Source organism: Cyphomyrmex costatus, unplaced genomic scaffold, assembly GCF_001594065.2.
Source record: "Cyphomyrmex costatus isolate MS0001 unplaced genomic scaffold, Ccosl1.0 scaffold2, whole genome shotgun sequence".
Classification (NCBI taxonomy): Eukaryota; Metazoa; Arthropoda; class Insecta; order Hymenoptera; family Formicidae; genus Cyphomyrmex; species Cyphomyrmex costatus.
In genome coordinates this window covers 1,187,586-1,214,820 of record NW_017276038.1, presented here as the reverse complement: position 1 = coordinate 1,214,820, position 27,235 = coordinate 1,187,586, and the positions used below count along the sequence as shown (strand labels likewise).

The 27,235-nt window shown below is 31.7% G+C and overlaps 3 protein-coding genes across 3 annotated transcripts; all 3 read left to right on the top strand.

Annotated features, from left to right (window-relative positions):
• The first annotated feature begins 280 nt into the window (after positions 1-280).
• On the top strand, positions 281-12,552 carry LOC108773191 (laccase-4). The gene is made up of 9 exons (XM_018538918.1): positions 281-407; positions 912-1,011; positions 2,662-2,782; positions 5,918-6,128; positions 6,539-6,934; positions 8,036-8,398; positions 9,570-9,842; positions 11,689-11,904; positions 12,401-12,552. Exons 1-9 carry the CDS (start codon positions 281-283, stop codon positions 12,550-12,552), a joined length of 1,959 nt encoding a protein of 652 aa, XP_018394420.1.
• A 1,124-nt stretch (positions 12,553-13,676) lies between these two features.
• LOC108773149 (uncharacterized) lies at positions 13,677-15,657 on the top strand. The gene is made up of 5 exons (XM_018538873.1): positions 13,677-13,922; positions 13,990-14,085; positions 14,513-14,763; positions 14,892-15,141; positions 15,562-15,657. Exons 1-5 carry the CDS (start codon positions 13,677-13,679, stop codon positions 15,655-15,657), a joined length of 939 nt encoding a protein of 312 aa, XP_018394375.1.
• A 1,232-nt stretch (positions 15,658-16,889) lies between these two features.
• Positions 16,890-26,410, top strand: LOC108773203 (sodium- and chloride-dependent GABA transporter 1). Its single transcript, XM_018538937.1, has 11 exons — positions 16,890-17,111; positions 20,685-20,990; positions 21,622-21,756; positions 22,081-22,209; positions 22,280-22,409; positions 23,178-23,549; positions 23,947-24,163; positions 25,041-25,193; positions 25,322-25,525; positions 25,938-26,108; positions 26,273-26,410. Exons 2-11 carry the CDS (start codon positions 20,690-20,692, stop codon positions 26,408-26,410), a joined length of 1,950 nt encoding a protein of 649 aa, XP_018394439.1. The 5' UTR covers positions 16,890-17,111; positions 20,685-20,689.
• The last annotated feature ends 825 nt before the right edge of the window (positions 26,411-27,235 follow it).

Genomic DNA, 27,235 nt, shown 5'->3' with positions numbered 1-27,235 from the left:
TGACATCAACATTTGGCTCAGTCTCAGTAGAAACTCATCAATCTAATAAAAAAAAACTTGACTCCTGCTTATTAACAAAAATTTTATGACACCTTGATAATTAATTATTAAATACACACTCGCTCTTTTAGTAGCGTATGTTCACCATCCGTAATTTAATCAACACATGTATGCTTTATAAAAATTAATCGGTTTCATCCAAAATCTGTCGGTCTCTGAAGCTCACAAGGAATAAATGCCGTCACCTCTTGTTATCGTTGCATAACAACGTTGGTTGGCGATGTATTCTCCTAAATCTGTTCAACATCATGTGATGACACCGACTACGTATATTATACGATGTCTGGTGGTTATCACTATGATCGTCGCTGCGGCCACGTTTTTGCATATTAACAATTATAGGCCTAGTAAGTTGAAATAATTAGTATGTAAAAATTAAAACACGTCGATTTATATAGGCTTGTGCTTCGTTTAAGTTTTACAAGCTTCAACTTTTCCTATTGAAATTGTACGTTTTATAATATATTTCTATAATAATGTATGTGTAAGAAGCTAAATGCAAAATTTTTATTAAGCAGCTGAATTATATCAATTAAAACGACTTAAATCGTTTTCTAATGATAAATTTACTAGAAATCAGCTTTGTTATGTGTTGACGATAATAATTCGTAATAATGTACAAAGTGCATTTTTATTCTTTCTAATCTGCGCAACAACTTCGATGTGTATACGCGCATCATTAACGTTTCTTTACTATATGGCACTTTCTATGTAGCTTGGACTTTCATCTCTACAGATAGTCGGTTTGCATTTTTTTCTCCAATTGACGGGGGCAAGGAAAATTGCTTTCTTCGCTTCAAGTATGAAAATATATTTTTCTTTTTTTAACTCTTTCTATCTTTCTTTTTCAGAACAAACATTTCTATCCTGTGACAGACCATGTCATCACTTAGATTGGCCTATGATCTGTCGAGTGAAACTCACATTAGAAGTCTTTCAATCGCTCAGCAAGTAAGTCAGAAAAGTTTTACATCTGTCTTATAAGAATATAATATCCGCATATTAATGATATAAGATACTGGAAAAAACTTTTTTATATTGGAAAGAGTCTGGTTATATTAATTGGAATTCTAGTTGAAAATAAATAAATTAGAATTTTCTGTTGTCAATTGAATGTGTTATAATATTATACTAATTCAGGTAACCAAAATTTTAATTAATTTGATCAAAATATTTTGGTTTGTTAATTTTCAACCACTAATTTTTCTTAGTGAATATACATCAAAGGCCACACGATTGGTTTTATTTTTACATGAACTATTAAATAACTAATTATGACAATTATATCAATGAATGATGGCGTTTTAATGATTTAATAAATTATAATCCGCAAATGTCAAATTATAATATTTTTACTTTTTATATTTTTATTTTTTTATATTTTTTCTACAATTAAACAAAAATTTTCTAAAAAATTTTCTCGAAAAATTTTTTTTAATTAATTCTTAATTGCTAATATTTATATTTTGTATAAAAAAGATATAATTGAGTAGAAATAGTTATGTATAATTAAATATTTATTATGAAAAATAGAAAAAGTGGTCAACGAATCGGAGCAGAAAGATTTAAAATCAAACAGGAATGACTTGTAAAAAAATATTACGAAATATTACGCAACGTTGATTTTCTATAACTTTTACCATTATTTTATAAAATGTCTGTATTATGATCGCATCGCTATTATATTAGATTAACATGAAATCATGTTAATTTGTTTACTTCTAATTTCTTATGAAAATATATTTCAGTATTTGAACAAAAAGATGAACTCAAAAAGGAAAGTATCTTTATATACCTAATAAAACATTAGATCGTAATCGCCTCACGCGATGAAACTATGATCTGTTTCTCTTCACGTGCGTTTCACGATATGATTATAGAGTTCCTTTTTGCGATTGCAACATTGTAGCGATTTTTCCGCTGTTACGTTAACCAATGTAGCAATTATTGCAGCATAATGCAAAAAAAAAACGGTTTCGGGTTCGTCAGTGCAATAACTGTTATGCAATTCTTAAGCGTTAACCGATGTAATGCGGAAGACTCCCGTGATCAATCGTGCGATGTCCCGTCGAAACCGACATGCAAAACAAATCGCGTTAGGCATAGGATTGTGTATTTCTATCGAGGAGATCAAATTGGCGTACGGTACCTATGAATTTTATATATATATATATATATATATATATATATATAATTTATCTCATCTTTTACAAATCATGCAAATAGTCCATATAATTTTCTTATTTAATTAAAATATGTGATTCATCATTGTTATCATTAGATTGTTTTTCTTTAATAGCAAAAACTATGAATTTGTGCTTAATTAAAGCATTTAAAAAATCGATGGTAAATCTGTAAAGGTATCTAGTAAAAAGGCAATAAGTTTTTAAGTAAGTTTTTTGGAAGTTTTACTTCGCTGATTTGCGCATCGATAGGAAATATAGTATAATAATTTGTTTTATTCTGTAAATGTATGCTTATATAGAAAATAGGTATAACTGTTATATAAAATACACATGTTTTAGATATGTTACATGACACTTTATATTCGGTATATGTGCTTTAGGCGTCAAAATTGCGACTTTACGACATTCCTTATAGATCATGCGGTGACTGTCCATTGAATCAGACGGCTTGCTTGGCCAACCATTGCGTTTCCGCGGATGGACAGCGGCGAGGTATACTTACGGCCAATCGTCAAATGCCAGGACCTAGTATTCAGGTACGACCTCAATGTTCAACCACCGATCAATAGCTGAGTGCACTTACCACCAGGAATTCAATGATATCTATTGGAGAAGTGCAATTTACTTATCGCTCGTCACTTTTCTACACTTTCCCTCTTTCTGTAATTAAAACATATTCCATAACAATTTATTCACAAATAATTAATAAATAATTGAAAGCAGATGATAGAAGTTATTACATTTAAATGCTTCAGTAAATGCAAAGTGAGAATTTTCCATGTCGTTTTACTATTTTATAATCTGAGAGACGGAAGATTTTATATAAAAAAATAATTTTTTGTTAAAGAGCATCCAAAAAATTATCTAGATAGAGATCTGAAAACAATTCTGTTCGATTGTCAAGATAATGATGTAAGTTCAGATTTGTTGCTACAATGTTAAAATTTTTTGCAGCAATATTCATCATGCTTGAATTTTCGATAATATATATAATTATTTTGATGGTTAAACAAAGTTATTAATTTTTAGATTACTTCAATTTATAGGTTTATTAGCAAATCGTTCTTTCTGTAGGATTTATTTTAATAAAAGTGAATATTATCAGTTTCAATATTTTCAAACTAAATCCGTAATTACTAATTAATTGAATTTATGAATAATTCATTTTGGATTTTATGTAAAAAATCGAGATATTAAATTAATTGGTAGATATTATAATAATAAATTGATTGTTTGTGGTAATATAGCATTAATTTTATAAAAACGTCTTTTTACTATTATTATTGTTATATTTAATTTTAGAGAAATATTCAGTTGATTATATACAATTAGATTCATGCATAGACAGATCTGTGCATTTGTTATCGAATGGTTTCACCAACATCAATATGCCTTCATTTGCAATCAGTAACTCGCAATGCATGAAAGTTGATGTTCTATATTGTGGTAAAATTAAATGCCGCGTGATGATTGAGACACGTACTCAATACATACTCTTGATAATTGATTACGCCGCACGCGGCGTATATAGCAATATAGGAATAATCCCGTACACGTGCCTTGTTTAACTGAGTGAATATTTTGAAGTAAAGCAAATTTTGCTATAGGCATCTGATTACTCTTCCTCGACTGCAAATATTTCGAAACTTTAGAAATGTTGATTGAAGTTAAGTATCTTTTCTCACGAGATCAAGTGATAATTATAAATTTTTGTAGCTTTTAATAAATTTTTGATGCATTTTGTACGAGAAAGAGAGATATTCTTTAATATATTTTTAAAACCTTTATTTCTGACAGAGGATGAAGATAAATATATCAACAGACATGCTATGCCAAATAAACTTTAAAAAGTATTTGAAATAAGATATACCATAAATATTATGCTTCTCAAAACAAATTTAAATTTCAGCGTTCAAATATTTATCTCCATATAAATGGAGACATACTGCTTATGGTTTGAGCTCGAGGGCTCTTCAAACACTCTTCGGTCCCTCACTAGGCTAGCTATTTCTTCCGTATATATAATTATGTCTATTACCTCCTATCTTCTACAATCCATGAGTTCTGATTTCTGATTTTCCTATTCAGGATGATTAGTTCGGTTCCCGTAATGAATTCAAAGAAACTGTCATCCCTCGGATTTATATTCAAGTTCTCCCATCCAATATGGTAGGAGTTTGATTCGCAGCCCAAGAGAAGCCATCGTTCCTAAATAAGTGTTATCGTTGTCTGGATTTCAGCCATGCATCTGGCTAAAATCGTCGATGCGTTTTTGCTGTGATGCGAGTTATTATGGTATCCCGCGAATTTTAGTTCTTCTTCGGTTTTCTCTGTTTCAACAGCATCTCCCTCTCTGCGTTCTTTATCAAACAACTTTATATTACTCGGCTTATACCGTAGAAAGGTTTGAAGTCACAGGTCTCTTAAAAACTTCCAGAAAGGCGTCGCTGATCAGAGCAATGAAGTGGATGCTTTTGGCGTCCCTATTTGACGCTTTCCCTCACTATAACCCGTTCCCATACCGATTGTTGATTCAGTTGATTGTTGGCTCAGTTTATGATAACTACCTTTCCTGGTGGAGGCACTGTTCGAGACGCAACTTCGTTTGAGCCACGCAGCTCGAGAGTAACTCGCATTCTAGCTTGGGGGGTTTCTCTTAATTGACCATCGACGAGCTCACCCCTGAGCAGATGGTATCGTAGGCGGCAATAAGCTTCATCATCCGCCATGATTCGGAAGTTCGCTGCTTCCGAGATTGCCAAACGCGCACCGTGTAGTCCATTCTGGACTTATCAGATTATTTGGCAGCTGCCTATGTCGTACTTGTGTCAATAGTTCAAAATGAAGTTTTGTACTTTATTACTGTAGGGCGTGCACCCAAAAACGCCCCACGATTCGCAAGCCCTAGCTCTACAGCTATTACAAGGTGAAAACCCATTCAGGAGAAGATTCAAATATTTCAAAACACGTAAAATTAAAGTTAAAGAAAATAAAATTAGTTATTATAGATATAGTTGAAGCTTTTAGTAGATTTATTATATAGAAAGAGAGAGAGAGAGAGAGAGAGAGAGAGAGAGAGAGAGAGAGAAATCTAAAAATAATTTTATTGGAAACTCAAAATTGGTTGCTGGAATATTAAAATGTTTTGCAGCATTACTAATCTCGCTCGAGATTCCTACATAAATTATTTGGCTGATCCAACAAAATTAATTTCAGATCTATTATAATATATCCAGCAAAATTTGATGTCACAGCAAAATTGTTCTTTGCGTATATATGTGCATTTAAGATATTTACATTATTGTAACGATGATTTAAAGTAAAAGGAACAAACAATATAAAAAGATAATGACAAAATACATTTATATTCTATATTATCTTTATGTTACGATTAGATGATCAAGTTTATAATCGTGTGTCATTCTTTCAATTCGAAACTATCTGCACACAATTTTTAAATATTAATTTAATCAGACACCATTAATTTCTCAATGTGCATTACGGCGTGATTGTTAGAAAATTTCTTTTAGATATTATGCAATTATTATTATTTTATTTGTAAGATCTAATGCCAGTACAATCTTAATACCACCGTAAACATATCTAGAGATCGGTTTTTTTTAGATTAAATATCTAATTGTGAACTTTCATTCAAGTTTACGCTTTTACAGGTTTGTGAAAACGATATTCTAGTGGTGGATGTGATAAATCGTCTTCCTGGTAAAGCAGCAGCAGTACATTGGCGAGGACAAACGCAAATGGAAATGCCTTATATGGATGGCACTCCGTTGGTCACGCAATGTCCAATACCAAGTTACACTACCTTTCAATATAAATTTCGTGCTTCCATACCCGGCACACATCTCTGGCATGCACATGCAGGTTGCTAATTAGTATTTATGTTGAATATTTTTAAATCGCAGTCGAAAAGCATTTAGAAAATTTATATACAATACTTTGCAAATGTTGCTATCGAATTAATCATACTGCTAATTACTATTTTCGCTTAATGTTTTTATTCATAAATTGAAGCTAAATTTATTTATGAAATTATATTTTTTCAAGTTTTAATTGTTTATAAAGTTAGCGATAAAATTCAAAATTTATTTAAGAATATTTTTATTTTCAAGTTATTTTACATTAAACGTAATTATATAATAATGGAGTTAATGATTCGTGATATTGATGCTAACTTTAATATTATTTATCAATTTACCTCTAATTATTAATCATTAATTATAATTTTTTGAAATTGTTTAACTAGCCTATTTTTTGAAAAAAAACTTTTTTAGGAGCTGATGTCACGGATGGCATTATCGGATCATTGATCGTGAGACAAGCGGACCTTCGGGAACCCCATCGCGCCCTTTATGACATCGACGATCCTAATCACGTGGTCCTGGTGACCCAGTGGCAACATTCGCTGGAAGTACCGTTTAATCAGGATTATTCGAAATCGGCGATTCTTTTAATCAATGGAAAAGGACGCCAACCGAACGGACCCGCGGTTCCTCTGAGCACATTCACGGTTATTCCAGGACGACGTCATAGATTTCGTGTCGCTAATGCCGGAGGTGCTGGTGCATGTCCGGTGACGTTTTTCATCGATGGCCATTCGCTTCTCTTGATCGCGCTTGACGGATATCCTATAGAGCCACGACAAATCACATCGATTACTCTGGCTAAAGGTTGGAGTTCCATTAATTTCTCCGTAATCGGATCTTTGTACAATCCGGATTGTACATGTCTATACTACACGAAAATAATAAAGCTTTGCTCAAGTATTTAAAAATTTAGCTAACTTTGCAAATAAATTTGTTTGGATTATCTAAATAACTATGTAGGACGATTCAAGCTGCTTGCTAGAATGGCTGCGTTCAGTGGAGAAAGCAACTTTGCAACTTATTGTATAATAAAATTCTTTAATATGGTGTGATTGGATTATATAGACCCAGTGAGAACCTAAGGGCAAGATCAATCATATTAAAGAACTTTACAAGTTGCAAAACTGCTTTCTCTGCTAGACACGGTTAATGTTAAAACTTTCTACAGCGTTACCATCAACGTCAAAGTATTCTACTATAATTATTTTGATGGGCTAACAAAATTATTTAAACAGATTTTAGATACTCTATTGTTCTTTCCGTGACACTGAAAACGATTTCCTAAATCTAAATAATATTTTGTATATCTTGAATAATATTAAGTAAACATTTTTCCTTATTGTAAATAAATATTTACTAAACATATTATTTGATTTAAATACTATTTTCTTTATTCAATAAATGTTTGTTTGTGATAAAGAAATGTTTATTTACTTAGTGTTATTAAAAAAAATATTACTTTAGGAAATTTTTTTTAGTATAGGTTTTTTGGTATTATTAGGAAAATTGAATACGTTTAATCGAAACACCTTCAAGTTACATGCTTTATATTTTTTCCGTTAAGAAATTGATTACGTAAGGCTATAGAAAAATATTAGACATATATAAACGTAAAAACATTTTACTTGAGTCTCGCAAGTTGTCAATTCTTCAATTGTATAATTAACGTAGCAATTGTGAAAACATTTATTTTCTTAAACGCTTCGATTTTTTAATGTAGTGGATCTTAAATAGCACGTTCTCTACGTTTACCCTTTGAGATTTACAAGAAAGTTAGGATATTCAATACTGTCGATCGATAGCTTTGACTCTACCGTTATTCAAAGCAAAACTTCATTTCCCGATTTCTCACGATTTTCATCGAATACGCTGAGACTGATGAATAGTCTTCAATATTCGTTAAAGGTGAAAGAGCAGACTTCGTCCTCAAAGCGAGCAAACGCATCGGTTCCTACTGGATGAATGTGCACACAACGAAAGAATGTGGAACGAGCACGATAAATGGCACAGCGATGCTCAACTACAAAGGCAATTCAGAAAATCCTGCAGCAACGGCGGAAGCTATCGATCAGCGTGATATCGACGAGATAGGAACAGACCGGGTGGCCGTAACGACGAATCCTACCGCGAAATGCGGCGACCGAGAGAATTTATGCGCAATGGATATTCAAAGTATCCGTAAAATTCCGCAAACCCTGACTAAGCCCAAGACGGATGTGACACTGTATCTGCCGATTAACTACAAGATGCAAGCGACGGAACTGATAGGTGCGTAAAAGTTAATAAGAGCGCCTAATGGGAGTGAAAGTGCAAATTAAGGACGTAATTGCATGGAGCATTAATTAACGCGGGCAGACTTGGATAAAAATTCTGCCGCCTAAGTTTCACCGCTTTTTTCATTTATCATATTATATTCAAATCCGGGTTACTAAAATTTTGTTACCGAGCATGCTTTATACGTAAGAAGCACTTTCACTACTATCAAATATTACTTTTTTATTACAGAACATCTTTCGATTAACTTTTTGATGGATTTAGAATTTATCTTTTCAAATAATTTTTTGCATTGAAAACTTCTTAAGATTTTTAAGGTAAAAGACTTAATTATTATTAAAAAAGTTTGAGATAAATTATAAATTTAAGAAAATATAAATAGGTACATATCACTCTTAAATTTCAGCCAATTTGGTTGAATAAAAATACTACGCGATACACGATTTTATTAGCTTAAGTAGCTTATGAAAATATTGTAAAATGATGAGGAGAAAGACGCTGCGATGTAGGGTAAGTTGGTACAATTTCAAACATGGCATAATTCTGAAATAAGATAAGAAATAAGATTTTAATACAAGTTTTGTAATTCTGTTCTTACGGTGTGAAGAGTATTTGAAAGTATCAAACAGAAGAAAACCACAAACTAAAACTAAAAAATTGAATTTTGTTTTGTTCAAATTGTACTACCTCCTAATTTCTCATAAAGAGACTTTTATAGGAAACTATATTATAGAATTTATATAGTAAACTTATAGTAAAACTACATTTTCATTAATCTTTAAAAAACGAGGATTTATTTTTAAATCTTACAGCCGTTTCTAAAAATTTATTATAATTCATTATTTTATCACATTTTTTATTTCAAAACATAGCATTGACTGTTTTAATTTTACTATAATGGCTTTCCCGTTCCGTAAAGATTAATCTCTTTATATAATATACGTATCGTCTTTATATAATCATCACTTTTTGTACATATGAAGAAGAAATTTCTTAACGCTCCCGTCGCCGCGCGTCGTAGTGAACGTCGAGAAAATAATGTATAATTAAATTGATAAAAGAACTGCATGTAGATAATTTTAAATTAAAAAAGAGAAAGAGAGAGCGCTGCGCGACATAAACTTGATTATTTAATCAAAACGTGAACATCTTTCGTCTTTTTCAGATAACGGCGGAACGGAGACGCGAGTGTTGAACGTGAATAACGTCACTTTCACATTCCCGTCGTCACCGTTGTTGACCCAGGGTGACGATGTGTCCCCGGGGATTCTGTGCAACAACGACGACAACGAGGACGATCTCAATGAGAGCAACGAGACCGTGTCGCGACGACGATGCCGTCAGGTCGGCGACGTCGGCACGGGTGACATATGCGAGTGTGTACACGTGCGCCACGTGCCACTCGGAGCAACCGTCGAGATTATTCTCTTGGATCAAGGTAATTAGTCTCATTCGAGCGTGATTAAAGTGCAAATGCGACTCGTAATGTCGCGTGTACGTTCTGATTAATTTGAGTTGTCCGTGTTTTTCATTTTCTCCCCCGTTTCTATCCATTCGAAGCCTTGACGTTTGTCCAGATTTTATGATTAGAAAGCCTAAACAAAGATATAGGCAAAGATAGATTTCTCACACTCACAATTTTATGAGTTTTCTTCAATTTTCTTTTTTCATCTGTATTATGTACTTTTCTCCAATGATAAAAATATATCTAAATAGCACAAAATATTATACGAACATCTTCGAAAATACTAATATACTTAATCTTGAAATATTTAAATCAAACGTTTTATGAATATATAGAATACATAGATCATAGAATATTTTATTCAGAAATTCATATAATATTTGTAATATAAAGAACGTTTCTAGAAAGTTCTTCAGAATATTCTTAGAGTTAATGAATTGCACACTGCGCATGTGCAGTTCATTAACTAACTGCTGTTATTAACTAACTACTTTAAACTGCTACATACTAATTTCATCATACGAACAAAATTAATCCCAAACGTATATAAAAAAATGTAGACGTATAAAAATTTTGTTTTTTATACAAAATCACATAAAATGTTCTATGTACATAAAACATTTACATTGTCATTCTAAATATTTTTTTTTTTTAGAATATATAAATATTCGTAAGATAGGTATATTTTTAGAACATTTATAAAATTTCGTGCTATTTGGGTATATTGAACTGTAATTGAATAACAAATAATAAACTAGTATTCTATATTCAACAATACTCTATGATTTGGAAAATTTAAAGACACCGAAAAAGATAAAAATAATTTAAATACATTTCTAATTATTCTTAGCATTTTATGATTTACATTTAGAAGACCATTAATTCTTTAGTCATCAAATGTTCGTAACATTAAACTTTAGTTAGAATCTTTAATCAACACAAGGCAATATAAATATATATATACATATATATGGTATACGTTTTTGAACATGGCCGGAAATACTACCGCGTCTCCTGATATATATATTAATATGAAATATGACAAGGTTACGGTAGGAATTCATTACGCAATTCGTTTGAAGACGGTCTTCTGCGTAATATTGTTTGGCGTAGCTCATTAGTTTAATTATTACATAGTCTCTTCAAACACATGCTTAGGGATAATCTTACAGAATGAATGAAGCAGCATGTGAGAGAACATTAGCAGCATAATAGAATGTACGTTTGATCCCGATGCCTCTATATATCTTGCACTTGCTGCGAAAGCTAAAGTTATTGATGAAGGCTCTCATCATCATAAATCACTTTTGATGAGGGAGGTGTATATTATTCGCTTGAAAAACAATATTTGTCGCGTCATCGCGATTTCTTTTAAGACAATTGCGACAGCCGAGAGAAATCCCGAGACTTCCGCTAACAGCACGTGGAACGATTGGCCTCTTTCATAAAGCTTCGCAATTATACGCGAAACTAATTTCAGCATCGATTCTCGGTTCGTGATATTTCTCGTGAAATTATCTTCATCCACCATTTGTTCAAGAACCATTTCCTACACAACGTGATTTTTTTCGTAGATTTTTTGTCAGACCTGTTCATGCTACAAATATTTTTTATATAATTTAGTAATTTTACAATTTATATAAGTCAGTAGTTATATATTTTTAATATATTCAATATCATAATATATGTAGTTCGATATATCATAAAATAATTCAATATTATTAAAATAATTTTAGCTAAAACACCACGAATAGTGGTAATAATTTTTTGCTATACGTACAATAAATTCTAATCAATCAGAATTATTGTTTTGCTACAGGCGGTTTGGATGATCTAGTTTACCATCTACACGGCTACAGTTTTTACGTGGTGGGTGCCCGGCAATTTGGGCGAAGTATATCACTCCAAGAGGTGAAAAAACTTGATGAGAGAAGCCAACTGTTCTCGCGGAATCTCGATTGCACATTAATCAAGGATACCATCGTCGTGCCTAAATTTGGTGCCGTGGCGCTGCGGTTTAAAGCTGACAATCCAGGTAAACTTTCGTTAATTAAATTGATATAAATGTTTAATATACAGATCAATCTAACAGGTTCAACTGTTAATTTGATAACCTTTTTGTTCAATTGAAGATAAATTCTATTGTTAAAATATACAAAGATATCAGCAAATGATGGAATTATATTAGCAATTATTAGAAATAAAGTTTCTCGCAAGCGAATTCCAAATTGTATAATAAATAGCAAAACTTTTAACTTTAATTTCAAATCTTAGTTTACGTTAGATATTGCCATTTTAACTCCGTTAATTATTATAATTTTTTCTTGTTTATATTAAATATACAGAACAGAATATTAAAAATATGTAAATATATAATACAAATAATTCTAATATAATACAAATAATACCAAAGTAACTTTTCACTAACCGAAAACAAAAATAGGAAATTTTCAAATTGACAAAAAATCGATTCTAATAAAACTATCAACTTACCAACTCGCGTGTGATACAATTTTTATTTGATTTCGTAGGTTATTGGATGTTGCGGGATGAGCACGCGACTGATTGGACTCGTGGTTTAGATATTATCTTACAAGTTGGGGAGCCTAGTGATATGGTAGCGCCGCCACAGGACTTTCCCAAATGTGGATCCTTCGTTGGACCCGATTACTTCCTTATATAGACTGCTTAATCATTAAATATATAATATATAATTGTATATAATTGTATATAATAACAGTGTTTCGGATAGGAACTACTTTTATTATTAAATAAACTTTACGAATTTTTATGAATAAATATCCATTTATGTTCGCTAATTGTTTGAAAATTATCCTTACACTATTTTTCTTGAAAATCCGATTATCGGTAAAATTTTAATTGAATGACAATCTCCTTACAACTTCTCCATTTCCAACTTCAAGAAACTTTTTTAAGGATATATTGATTTATAATTTAAATTTAAATTTAGCTCTTAATAATTTATTTCAGAGAATATGCAGCTTAACGCATAGTGTAACTTCGTAATTTTCAACTTTTAACAACTGACTTTAAGTAACGTATCATGATGGAGAAGCAGTCGTAAATCATTTCTGAATTGGGTATCTGTCATGGAACTAGTTGGAATAAATTCCTATCGGAATTAATTCGTTTTTCTTACTCTCTAAAGTCTTTAGAATAGAATCTTGCACTAAAGAATAAAAATTAAATCAATTTTTAAACAAATTAAAGGATGAATTATCTTATAGGGTAAGATTTTATTCTTCAAAGTGAGATTCACTCTAAAAATTTTAGAGAGTAGAAAACTATTAGAGAGTAGAAATCTGAAGAACAATTGAACAATTTCGATCGAAATCTGTTCAGAATACTTCTATAATACACATAATCTATTTTGAATATTATCTACATATAATATGCATAATTCATTTAGGGCACCTATCATGGAACAAATTGGAATAAATTTTTGATCGGAATTATTCCGTTTTCTCTAGAAAATACAAGAGAAATTTGAGGAATAATTAAATAATTTCAATCGAAATCTATTCTGACTTGTTCTATGATAGGTACTTTGAACACTTTGATAATATACATCGACAAACGGAATTAGTGCGCGAATCAATCGCGAATATATCAATGTTTCTGTCGACACTCGTTTCCTTCCTCGAACAAACGATAGGCGCTATACGGTTCATTTCCGCGCACGTCAGGCGTTTCGATGTCTGGGTGTAACTACTATAACCGCGATTCGTTCTTTCGCGGTGACAGATAATTCCGAAAAGCCAGGCTGACACGTAAGCCTTGTCAGTAATGTCTTGCCTAAGCGCGTTGCACACGCAGATAGGGACCTTGTTTTCCGTGCCCCACGAGATTCTACTTCTGCGACACAAGGTTTTCCGTGAATATGCGAAAATCGCAGTTGGGCCAGACTTTATCCACACCCTGCCATCCTTCCTAATCCTAACAGCCGTGGTACTCATCCTTTGGAAGAATCCTCCGTCCTCCACGCGGATTATGAACATCGTAGGAGGGACATTTATTTACAAAATATTTCAGGTACCAAAATCATCGCATTTCACATGTTAGGGCTAATGCCCTTCTGTATACACGTGCGTTTTTCAAGGTGTCAGTTAGTTGGCTCGCAGTTAATGCGCTTTTATGGTTATGGCTGATCCTCCAAAGGATACTTTATTGCAGCGTCTGGCATTATTGGAGTTACGTGAGTGGACTCATTATTATATTATTATCTTTTTGTAACCAACAAAGGAATCGCTTTCGTAACGCTTGAATTGTCCGCTTTTATGTAAGAGAAAATAAAGCATGTATATGTCGAAAAAGAAGAAACGATTTTCTAAAGCTTATCCCGAAGAATAAAATATTACAGTATTTCGTAGAAGTGAATTTTAGTCTGAATTGATTATTATAATTAGTATAATTGTGAGAGAGAGTTATTATAAGTCTATGTAAACTAATTACTAAGCCTAAAATTAGATAATTATTAAGTTAATTATAAAATGTAATTAATTAAATTTACTATATAATAGTTAGTTTACACAAGCTTGAAATAATTAATTATGCTAATTATGATAATTAATTTAAACATTCTAAGTGATATAATATTTAAAAAATTTCTATTATTGATAAAGGAATCTGAATATCGTGATATTTCATATCCCTGGTGGCAACATGTCTGGTCTTCATACTATCCTGTATCCATACAGCCACCGATAATGTCGGCCTGTTTTATTAGTTGGATTATCACGATGACAATTGCGGTAATTGCTTTGGGATGTGCAAACTCTACAGATCGCGTGGAAACGTTTGTTAAAGAATCTTTAGTTAAATTTTGGAATGCGCTTGCAATGGTTAAATTATGTATGGAATGGTCAGAGGACGGGTTAGTATTGCAATTTGTGTTTTAAAATGATCTCCTTTCGTACATTAGCTTTCGTTGCAGAAGCAGAAAATAAAATGAGGAAAATAATGTTGTATGTGTGTGTGTATCACACATATTTTTATTCTCAGAGCGCAAGAGGAGATACCCCTAACTACCGAAGCGAACGCGATATTGGACGAGGGCGAAATGAGTATAGTTTGCGACGACGACCGCTTAGAAATGTCGAATGATATAAACAACGCGCCGCGTGGGGATATACATCCGATTTCTTACGGAACGAATTGGATGCCGCAACCAAATTTCTCTTCGTTCAAGGAAATGCAGCGGAAAATGTCAATGAAATCCTTTCAAACCGTGGCAGGCGCTAATGACGTTCAGGTAACGATGTAACAATAATTTTGTGTGTGCGTGTGCGTGTGTGGAGAGAGAAAGAGAGAGATCTACCTCACATTTTATTACTCCCTGTTATCTTTAATTTTCTAGTAAAAGATAATATATTTATGTACATCAATAAGATTTTTAATATTTATGCCCCAAAAAAAATTTATAAAATTTTTTACACAAGTATTTTATACGCGCGCGTGTAATAAAATGAAAATTTTATTTTACTATAAAATTAGTGTAGATAGAGGAGTCTGTAAACTGAAGTCACTTTTTTAAGACGAAAAGTTCTAACATTTTAAAAATTCCACTAAAATCTTAAAGAAAAGCATAATTGTGTTTAAAAAAATGCGACTGCAACAATTAGAATTTCAAAAAAAGTCTTAATATGATCGCGACCACGGATTTGGTTTTCAGGATCCTGATAAATTCGCGACTAAGCAATTGCGAAACCGACGCGGCTGTCACACCGTGATACCGAGCAATTCCAACGAGCAATCAAGCGAATGTTGAAAGGACTTGTCAATGTTCATTGAACATCGTCATCGAAGAGCTCTTCGATTGAGCAATGCTCACTGGGAAAACGCATTCTCGAAACGTATTCGTGGCGCGTCAATTTCGCAGATAATATTTAATTTACATAAACAACGAGTCGGCACGCCGCGGCATTTATATATATTGATAAGATTTTTTTAATTATCTAACATTTATGCTCCAAAAAAATTTATAAAACTTTACAAAAATATTTTATACGTATAATATGTAAAACCAAAACTTCATTTTTGAGATTAAACGATAGTCGAATGACCATTAAAGAAATACAATAGTTACGTAAAAATAATGTGCGTAACATTACATAAGGTCGCACACATGCTATCAATTATATTAATACAGTATGTGTATGTATATAAAACTTTTTTACAAATAAATGTATACATTTTTAATATTTAGTTCATATAAATTTCTCTAATATTTATATATATTCTTTCTTTTTTCATATTACAGATTTATAATAAACTGTAATACGTATATATACATCAATCATCCCAAGCACTCAATATAATGTTTGTTGTGATGATAATTTTATCGATAACCTATCAATATGGATTAAAATTTTTTATTTTATTAATAACGTTAAGACTAAGAATTAAATATAATAAAAGATATTATTTATATATTCACCATTAAATCTGATTAGAGTACATTATTTCTTCAATATTTTATAAATAATTTTTTTAATATTAAAATTTTATTTTTTCCACGAAATTTTGATCAGATAAATAACAATATGTTATGAATCGTTTTTATTAATTTCGTAGAATGTAATAAAAAATATTGTGAAAAGTATCATGAAAAAAAGATTTAAGCTGTGTAAAAAAAATAAATTAAACGATGACGATCTCCTCGTTAGTATCTTTAAAAGAGCTTTATGAAGCCCGATATACATATCAAGCCACCCTCTTCAATCCCTTTGATTATTTATCGAGTAAAAGGTCCTGCCGCCTCCGCCAGACCCCAGGACTCCGTCACCTTGCTTCGCCGGCTAGGGGGATGCGCATTTCTGCGCATGCGTCCGAAAGGGGTAACATTCCCCATCTTGAACCGGAGCATTATTCTGTAACTACAACCCTTGTGAGGTAGGTCGCAGATATTCGTGACCAACACGACGTACATCAATAAACCTCGTTCATTCCGAAAGTGCGCTTTTCGTTACATCACCCTTGGCAAGTGAATACCCGTGACTCACCGTGGGATCGATTTCCGGTTGGGAAAACCATCTTGGAAAGATTCAGGAGAGAATTTGGTCTTTCGAAGCGGAATCGGGCGTGAACGGTCCTACGCGGCGTAACTAACGTCTGCTGCCTTGTACGATGTGATTATACGCAGTATTGAATTTTGCGACTGTTACCAGACACAAAAAATCGACGGTCACGGCTGCTACATCGGAATTTTGTGAACATTCCTTGGTAAGACGATCAAGATTTGAAAAATCATAATAAATTTAGATTTTCATCAATTTTTTACATAAACATCGCAGCAGACTGAGACATGAAAATATTTGCATTCGTTTCGTTTGTCTGAATGATCTAAATGCTTCTATATCTAGAATTTAGCATAAATAAAATGATGTTAAGAAAACAAAAACTTTTTTCATCGCGACTGAGACGCGAATTATTAACATCTAATTACATCAGGTAGTAAATAAATAATTATACTTATTATATATATAATATTAGAAAGAGATTGCACAAAGTTATGCATCTGAGAAACGACAACGCTGGTAACGCAATGCGTTGTAATTAATAATGAACCTAAACAAACCATAAACAAACCTAATTCAAGTACCTGATAATCGATAAGCATGTAATGGATCAGGATTATATTCGTACACGACCTACGCGATTCATTTAACGATTAAGTATTTCCCTCGCGCAGTCAAGCGCATGATGCAGCAGCTGCATCGTCATCTCATGTAAGGACTATTAATTATGGCAAGAATGAACGTAGCATTACACTATGTACGTATTATAAATTTATAAATTGTAATTTTCAAATATTGTAATCCTAGTTAAACAAGAGAAAATTAAATTATACTATTGAACATATTTATTTCTTTTTCAATTAAGCTGTAATTATCATCTAACCTTTGTATATGTATGATCGTTTTTCATAAAAGAATGTATGATATTAAATTCATTCCTTTATTAGCTTATCTTTAAAAACATCAATTTGATTAAATGTAGAAAATATTAAATAACGCAAATTAACTTTGTGAAGTTAAACAATACTAAATATAACTTCATTAGCACGTGCTATAAAAATAAAGTATTAGATTAGGAAATAATTAATTATTAATTTTATCATCTGTTTCAGAGAAGAATTATAAAAATATGTAAAGAATTTAATGCCTCTTTTGCTGAAATAATATTTTTAATATTTGTATAATTTACTTTTTATTTATTATAAATTACGTAAAGTACTTATATTTTCAATTCAACACGATCGCGTGTCGCTTGAAAATTTATCTTTCACTTCGTTATTAAATTCTCTGCGAGTTTTTATTTTTCAGCGTTTCTATATTTTTTACGTGGCCCCCTACCCATCCTTTAATTCAAAATTCCCGATTGATTCCAGTACTAGTACAATCACGTTCTGACGCAATTGCAATCCGATTGAGTATCAGCGACCTCGACGTTGCGACGGGTCCGAATTTTACGATGAGATTCACGGTCCACGTGTGTACATAGACGCGATGTAAACTTGATATTGATTTTGCGTCCAGCATCCATGAGCGTGGAGCACGCGCACGGCCAACGACGCGCGCGCGCGCGCAAATAAACGCAAACATATGCACGTTACATACACACAAGTACGTAGGCATGTGTATATATTACTTGGCACGTGCACCCCCTTCATTGCCAATCCTGAATCGAGTGGGTTACAATAGTAAAAGAAATAGGGAGAGAATTCCTGGAGAAGGGAGATGAATGAGAATGAGCGAACACACGCGATATATGAGCAAACATGCGTGTAGCTACGACAATACGCACGAATGGTCGCGATACGTTACGTTGAATAGGAAACCGGTTGCATAGGTTCCGCACTGGTCACCGAAATTCAAAGCACGGTTTTGCGAAAAATATAAAGCTGTCGAAAATACCAGAATACTGCAATCCGGAATAAACAAATTTGGCTGAATGATTATCTCTATTATCCTTTCTGATATGGGTATAATAGAGGGAAAAAAATGTAATTATAGGTAGTTGAATTCAATTAATGCGATGTTGACATTAAATTAAAGCAAATGATTCTTAAAGATATCCAGAATTGCAAGTGGAAATTTATCTTTCGGTTAATTCAATGTAAATTTGTTTTTTAATGTAAAAAATTTAATCGCAATATCAATCACGAATATGTTGAATATTAAAAGTTAGTGAAATGTGAAGATGATTCTCTTTCCGAGAAAAAAATATGATTTTAAATTGTTTGAAAAAATATAGTAAAAATAACAAGTAATAGAATATAAATATAAAAAAATATTACTGGAGGACTTTAATTATTTTTATGTTTTTCTGTGAGATTAAAATTCGTTTTCTTTTTATAAAAAAAATATTATTTTACATATATAAAAATTGGCACAATATAATTGGAAAAAGTATTCTGCAGATTGTACTATAATTTTGAGATTAAAAAGGAAAATTAGACGCGAGAGATATCTGTTATTACCGAAAAATTTTACGAGAAATGTTCTATGTAAATTTAATGTAAATTTAGAAACTGTTCTGAATAGCTTGATATAATCTGTAGCTTTAATAACTTTATCATTTTTAATGTAAAATTTAAATTTATCTTTTTTAAAGAAAATTAACATTTTATATATATAAACATATTTACAACAATCGGAAAAGTATTCAAATTACAACTTTAAGAATTCTAAATTTAAATAACTAATAAAGGATAAATGCATTAAGAGATATATTCTGTTATTCTCGAAAAATCGAAATACGAGAAATTATTATAATATATTCTTTTGTATTATATATTTTTAGAAATTGTTTTGAAAACAGTTATGATACACAGTACTGAACACATTAAAAATTCTACACTGTTATTAGAGCAATTCATTTTCAGTATACTTGTGCCATTTAACATGATATTATTCAAAAGGTCAACGAGATTATGTCCATATACATTACATATGCTCTTTACAAACTATCTATTGAAAAATTGGAGAGGTAAACGAAACTTAGTAGAGTTTTATCGGAAACACAACCCCTGAACGACACTAGTAATTGCATACTATGCAATTGCGTGCTAGGCTTTATCAGAACGTAGGCGGAGAAATTTACTGTTATAGCATCGCTTTTTTCCTCCGAATGTAATAGAGGTCATGGCGAAATGTCGGTGTTGGAAAAAAATATGCATATGTATCACTGCGTTCTCGGAAATCTAATCGTCGCTAATATCCAATTAATTTGCATTGAAAGAAATTTGCATAATTGGTTGAACCAAAGAGGTATTAATTATATGTATTATAATTTGCGAAATTTTATAAACTGGTAATAGGAGGAAAAGGTAAAAGTTCTATAGTATCTCTCTTTCTGAAAGGAGCTTAAAGAAACAGAAAGAAACCTAAATATTTCGAAAGTTAACTTTTAAAGAAATTTAAAGAGATAAAATGTTTAAATGCATATATAGTTACATTAACTATATGTGATTTTGAAGATTAAATTCTATTTGCATAGAATTAATGTTTATAACGTTTTATTTATCAACCTATTTTTAATTTTTCACAAAATATTAAAAGAATGAATATAAAGATTTTTATCTTATATATATTCTCTACGAAGTATAGTAAGACATCGCGTGTCCTTTCTAGCGGAATTATTACTTAACTGCGTTATTAGATAGGACAAAATCATGATAATCGATCGCACGAAGGCCATAAGAATTTGCGTTTCATCCTTCCAATTACGTTCAAGGTCTGCCTTAGAGTTTCCTCCTATAGATACTCAGTATCAATTTTCGGTGCGTTTCAGACTCCATGGCGGAGAAAATGTATTACTGGGGCGAGGAGAAGGATCAGGTCGACCCCGACCAGACCTTCATACAATTCAAGGCCAAATCGGTGGCGACGGATAAGAGGCGCGAGCCGTCTCGTACCGTGCCGAAGATGACGGTGTCTTCGCCACAGGGTAAAATGACTGAGATCGGTAATAGAGAGGAGGATGCCGAACGCGGCGGTTGGGACAATAAATTGGACTTCCTATTTTCTTGCATAAGTGTTTCCGTCGGATTAGGAAATGTCTGGCGGTTCCCTTATCTATGTTATAAAAATGGCGGTGGTAAGTGGATGATACTAGATTTATATTATATGATACATATATCAATAAAATAAATCATTAAAATTTCGATCGTTTAAATTTATAATTGTATTGCAAATTGCCGAAAACTTTTTATCAAAATAAAAAGATTACTTTGCTAACATATGTACGTATCTAAGATAAAGAATATTCTTGTATAGCTAAAGTTTTGTATAATTTTTACTTTTGATCGATTATTTTAATGTAAAGTTTTAACAGAAACCGTAACACAACTCTGTTATTCCATTTAGAAGCATTAAATTTCTCCAGAGCATTAAATTTGCCACTATAGTCGGGGATGAGACAGCATCGGATTTCAGTGGCGTCCATAATTACTTCTCTAGTTTAAGTCATGCAATCCTTTTAATATGATGGGAACGGCATGCGCTAAAATTGAATAACCGCGGCCTTCTCGAGTTTAATTACTGTCTCGGTACTAACATTTCTTTTATGTTCATGTAAAACAAAATAAAATAAAAAAAAGGGTAAAGACAAGTTGCTTTAGACTGCGGCCAATAGATTGTTTATACTTACTTGTATTAAAAATAATAATTATTAATATTGATATGAAAGAATAAGTGTTTTTTAAACAAATTTTCGAATTTTTATACAGGAGCTTTTCTGATCACTTACGGCATTGCAATGCTGTTTTGTGGAATTCCTATATTTTTTCAAGAAGTCGCCATTGGACAATATCTTGGAGCTGGCGGAATGTCGCTAGTGGGACAATTGTGTCCATTATTGCAAGGTAATAATTATTTTTTTACATCTTTTAGAATTAAAATCATACAGTTTAAATACGTCAATAACAAATTGTATTTAAAACACTAAATTTTAACAAATACATATTTGTTTGAGCAGTTCTAAGTAAATAGTTATCAAATGTAAACATATATTTACTTGATACAAAAACTATTAATTTAATTTAACTATCATTTTTTAATATTTAGAATAAATATTTATTTACTGTAAGTAAACGTTTATTTAGTATTTTTCAAAGAAATATGTATTAAAATTTATTGTTAATAAACATTTTTAATTTAACAATGCATAATATATTATCGGATTTCAGGTGTAGGATACGCTACAATGACCATTGTATTTTTCCTGGACGTATATTACTGCATAATTATTGCTTGGACCCTTTTTTACCTAATTAGCATGTTTGTGAATTTACCGAGAGTACCTTGGAGTGAATGTGGTAAATAACACATCTATCTTAATATTAAACACATTAACATAATATATATTTTATAAAAAAAAAATTTCAGGAAACTGGTGGAACACGGATTATTGTTATGATGCGAACCAAGAAAGCAGTATGCACGAGAAAATAAACTGTTCAAATTTTGCTGAAAATAATACCTGTCATCATACCACACCGGTAGAGGAGTATTGGGAGTAAGTAAATAAATATTAAAAATTACTATAAAATAAAAAACGCTTATAAAATACTGTTTATAATGAATATGGAAAATAAAAGAAAAACGCTCAATCTCATTTAATTTTTTAAAAATAATTCTTTAATCTAAGGAACTTTTCAAATACAAAAACATTGAGTTTAATGAAATAGTATACGCGTCAGTATATGCGTCAGATTTATATCCCCTTGTGAGAAATGCTTATGAATAAGGCTGTGATATAAGATAAACATTATTAGGGGATTTACGTGATTACTATAAGAAAAATGCAACATTAATTTCCTTAAATCAGGTCATAGCAGAGTTCCCTCGTGTATAAATTCGTTTACGTAACGTATAATTTCGATGGTATATAATAATATTACTAGCAATATACATATATGTGCATCACATTTTTGCAATTTAATTAATGTAATTTAGCAACTATTATCATAAATTAGATAAATATAATATTATCAAACATAAATTAAATAATCCTCAGGAAGTAAGTCAGGCAAAATAAAAATCATCACGATGTGAAATACAATTTTCGCTCGTGTACATTATTAGTGCTATAATATGCATAATTCTAATTCAATCTAATATTTATCCTTATGCCTATTTACGTCCATTATTTATGTTTAAATCCAGATATTGTTTACATTTTTCTTTTCAGAAGCACTTTGTAAAATAATGTTTACGATATTTTATGCTTATGCCAATTATAGTAACTTTACGCTGAATTAACAGAACGGTGTTGAATTTTCAGTCAACGAGTCCTCGGCATCACGTCCGGCATTGAGAGCATTGGCAAGATCCAATGGGAGTTGTTAGGCTGCCTGATTATCGGCTGGCTACTCGTTTACCTTATCATCCGTCGCGGTCTTCATCAGAGCGGTAAGATCATCTGGTTTTCAGCCTTGTTCCCGTACGTGGTGCTTTTCATTCTTTTGGGAAGAGCGGTGACGTTGGAGGGTTCCTATGACGGTTTGCTTTACTACGTGACGCCACGATGGGAGGAGTTGCTCAGTCCTGGACCGTGGATAGACGGCGCAACCCAGATCTTCTTCGCGTACAGCATCGGCACCGGTGCCCTGCCCGCTCTGGGCTCATACAACAAGTTCCATCATAATTGTTATAGGTAAGCTATTTATACGTTCCATCCGATCTGGCTGGACACCGACAAGACGTCTCGCTTTCATAGCGTTAAATTTTGATAATAGATTTTGCTTATCTGATCAATTTTCCGTCAGAATGTCGAGGCACCAATATATGAAGAATAAGAAAAGAAAAAAAAAGATGATAAGAACACATATACGTTTCTCTAATCCAACTTAATTTAATCTCGCAATTCCAAGTGGCTCGAACAATCCATGTATATCGTTACTTTAGCCATTTCAGATTTCCTTGGTCTTATTTCGTAAATTAAAATCGAGAAAGAAGTTATGGTTTTAAGGTGCTCTAGTCTTTAACCACGACGCACTAAACGTGATGTCGTCGCTGCTGGAGTCTTTCAAAAAGGGAGTTTTGTCTTGCAGAGACGCAATAATCACTTGCGTAGTCAACACCCTGACATGTCTTCTGGCCGGTTGCGTAACGTTTTCGATACTGGGTCACATCGCCCAAGAACAGCAAACGCAGGTGTCCGAGGTTGTCAAGAGCGGACCTGGTCTCGTCTTCCTCACGTATCCCGAGGTCGTTTTGAAGCTACCCGGTGCTTCGTTGTGGGCCATTATATTCTTCGTTATGCTGCTCGTAAGAAATTGTTATTCCAACGACGGAATCGGCTGTCGCCGTCTATGTTTTTCATGTGCATCACTGTAAAAGGATTTGAACACCTTATCGTCCTCGGCAGGAAGTTTCTCTCTATACATCGTCATTTAACATCGTTTTTGTTTTAAAAAATTGTGAAATATCTGTAGAAACGATTTATGCAAAGCTAAAATAAGTTAACTAAGAAAATGCTTAAAAAAGTATTTTCTTCTTTTGAAACGAATTATTATTTTGAACAGTGTAAAATATTAGCTAACTTATACAAAAAGTTGTATCAGCATAAGGATATAAATAGTAACGTTTATATTGTATTTTGTATTAACAATTTCACAATTTATGAATTCAATTAATTTTTGTTGTTCAGTTTTTTTTTTGTAAGAATGTTAATTTGATTTATAATCTTTTAGCTCAAATTGTAATTCATGTAATTATTTTATACAAAATGGATTAAAGATTAATCATGTACAGCTTGTTTAAAACTTAGCTAAACACTTGTCTCTCTCCATCATCTCGTTGAGCGAGTAAGAAAAAGAAGCTCTGTCTAGTGAATTAACTGCTTTAGCATTTATCTTTTTTATCTTCTATCTATCTCGCTCAACAAGACGATAGTAGAGATGCAATATTTAACTCACAAACTCAGTTTTGGACAGGCTTGGTGTAGTCAATAGTAAAAAATATATTTATAGCTAATTATTATTAAATACGTATCAATGTTAATGTAATATTGTAATGCGTATCATATTAAATTTTAATCTAGATTTTAGAGCAATGGTTAAACATATGGAAGAACTAGAATTGTTTCGTTTGTCATCATTTAAATAATATTAAATTATATATGAATTATTTCGTTTTCACACAGATTCTCGGCATCGACAGTGAATTTTGCATCGTAGAATCCTTCATAACCGGTATGGTTGACTATTGGCCGGATATACTTCGTCCACATAGAATCAAGTTCACCATCGCAATCTGCCTGATAATGTTTGCTCTTGGAATTCCGATGGTTACAAATGTTAGTATTCAAGAACACATTTCTATATGTATACATATGAGAGGAACAATTAAATCTTCAAGAGTAATTTATCAACAATAGAATTTTATTAACAAAAAGAAAATGTAAATGTTACGTTTGTACTTTAGGGAGGAATTTATATTTTCCAACTGATGGACTTCTACTCCGCGAGCGGAATGTCTATTCTGTGGGTTTGTTTCTTCCAAACAATCGCAATATCATGGATTTTCGGAGCAAAGAAGTTCTGTGACTGCGTGCATCAAATGATGGGTATTCGATTAAATAAATTCTGGTACATATGCTGGGTTGTACTTGCACCCGTGATTATGCTCGTAAGTACGACATTTGCGTATTACATCTTATAGTTATAATAGATAAAAATTACTGTTTCCTTTAAAGAGAATTGATCGTGGACTACGTTGTAAAAAAATTACAACATTTATAGTGAGTAATTTTGAAATTCACTATTAACGATGTATATTTAGATACAAGTAAACGTCAAAATTTTTATTCACTATTTGTAATATATATGTAAACAAAAATTATTCTTCTTTATTAGAGATAAAAGTATGTATTAATTTTTGTAAAATACATAATTTTATATATTTTTTACTATAAATGTGTAATTTTTACACATATTAATTATATAATTTTACATACTCTCTTTACAGTGTAATTCGTGGAAATTATTATGTAAAATATGTTATTTGCAATAAAATTAAAAACTTTTTTTTACTTTTCCAGTTTATTTTCGTATTCCAAATCGTGCAATACAAACCACTGAAATATGGCAGCAGCTACGAGTATCCCACGTGGGCAGAAGTAGTTGGCGTATGTTTGAGTCTTTCATCTATGGTTTGGATACCAGGATATGCGTTATATTACGTAATAAGTACGCCAGGATCATTTAAAGAGGTAAATTTGTACATTTTCGCGTGCAAATTATATGCATAATGCATATGAAAAAGTTACCTCGCGTTATTCGTGTTCATATCGTGCATATATCACACATAATGGCCATAATCATTGCTGCGGACTTCATTTGAATTGTAGATGTAAATATGTATTTTATTTTTCAGAACATCCTGAAGGGTCTACAACCAAACATAAAATCGCATGCAAAATTACCGAAAGGCGAGAAGTCAGCCGTGATACCTATGTCAGAGAGCAGCGCAGGCTTAATTACAAAAAATAACAGTTTCCTGAGTCAAACATGATTAGCGTTAGCGGTTACTTCTAACTTGTTAGGTTACACTTATTGTAAAAGTAATATTTATAGTAAGATAAATATATACCTATATATAGTGGGTCCAGCACGATTGGACATTCAGTAGTAATTTGTGTCAAAATGGACGCGTGTCAAATTAATTAGTTTCATGTAGTATGCTCAGTTAAGCAATCATTATACTATTATTTATTTAATAATAAGACAGTAAATATATTTCTTCAGTGATGTATTTCTAATAAGAATGTCAAAGATTCTCCTTAATTCTTTAATAGCTGGTTGATTGTAACATTTTAACATCTTAATATTATATAATGATATTTTAATAATATTTAAATTCTTTTAAATTAAAGAAACAATTTTTGAAAAAATTTTCTTTAAGAGAAATTATTTATAATAAATATATATGATAATTATATATAGTATTACAATATATTAAATTTAATAACGGATTATGTTTACAAAAAAATAAGGATATATTGTCTCATAAGACATGTTCAAAATTTGATTATTTAAAATCTTTGTTGATATATAAAATATAGCCAGCTGTTAATGTTTTAAGACAGAGAATTTTAAACGAAAAGAAAATTATTTGATGATCGCAATTATAGATGACTCGTACGTGTTGACCAAGCTGATAAGATACTTAATAAAGGGTGTAATAAGTATTGGAAACGGGACGGGAAGGAATACTTAGAAGTAATAATAGTATACACCGCGCTAGTATTCAGATAGCTATTTACGGGCAATTCGAAAGAAGTATATTTTTATATCGCGATCATATCGCGATAAGTATATAAATTTTTAACGGAGAGAG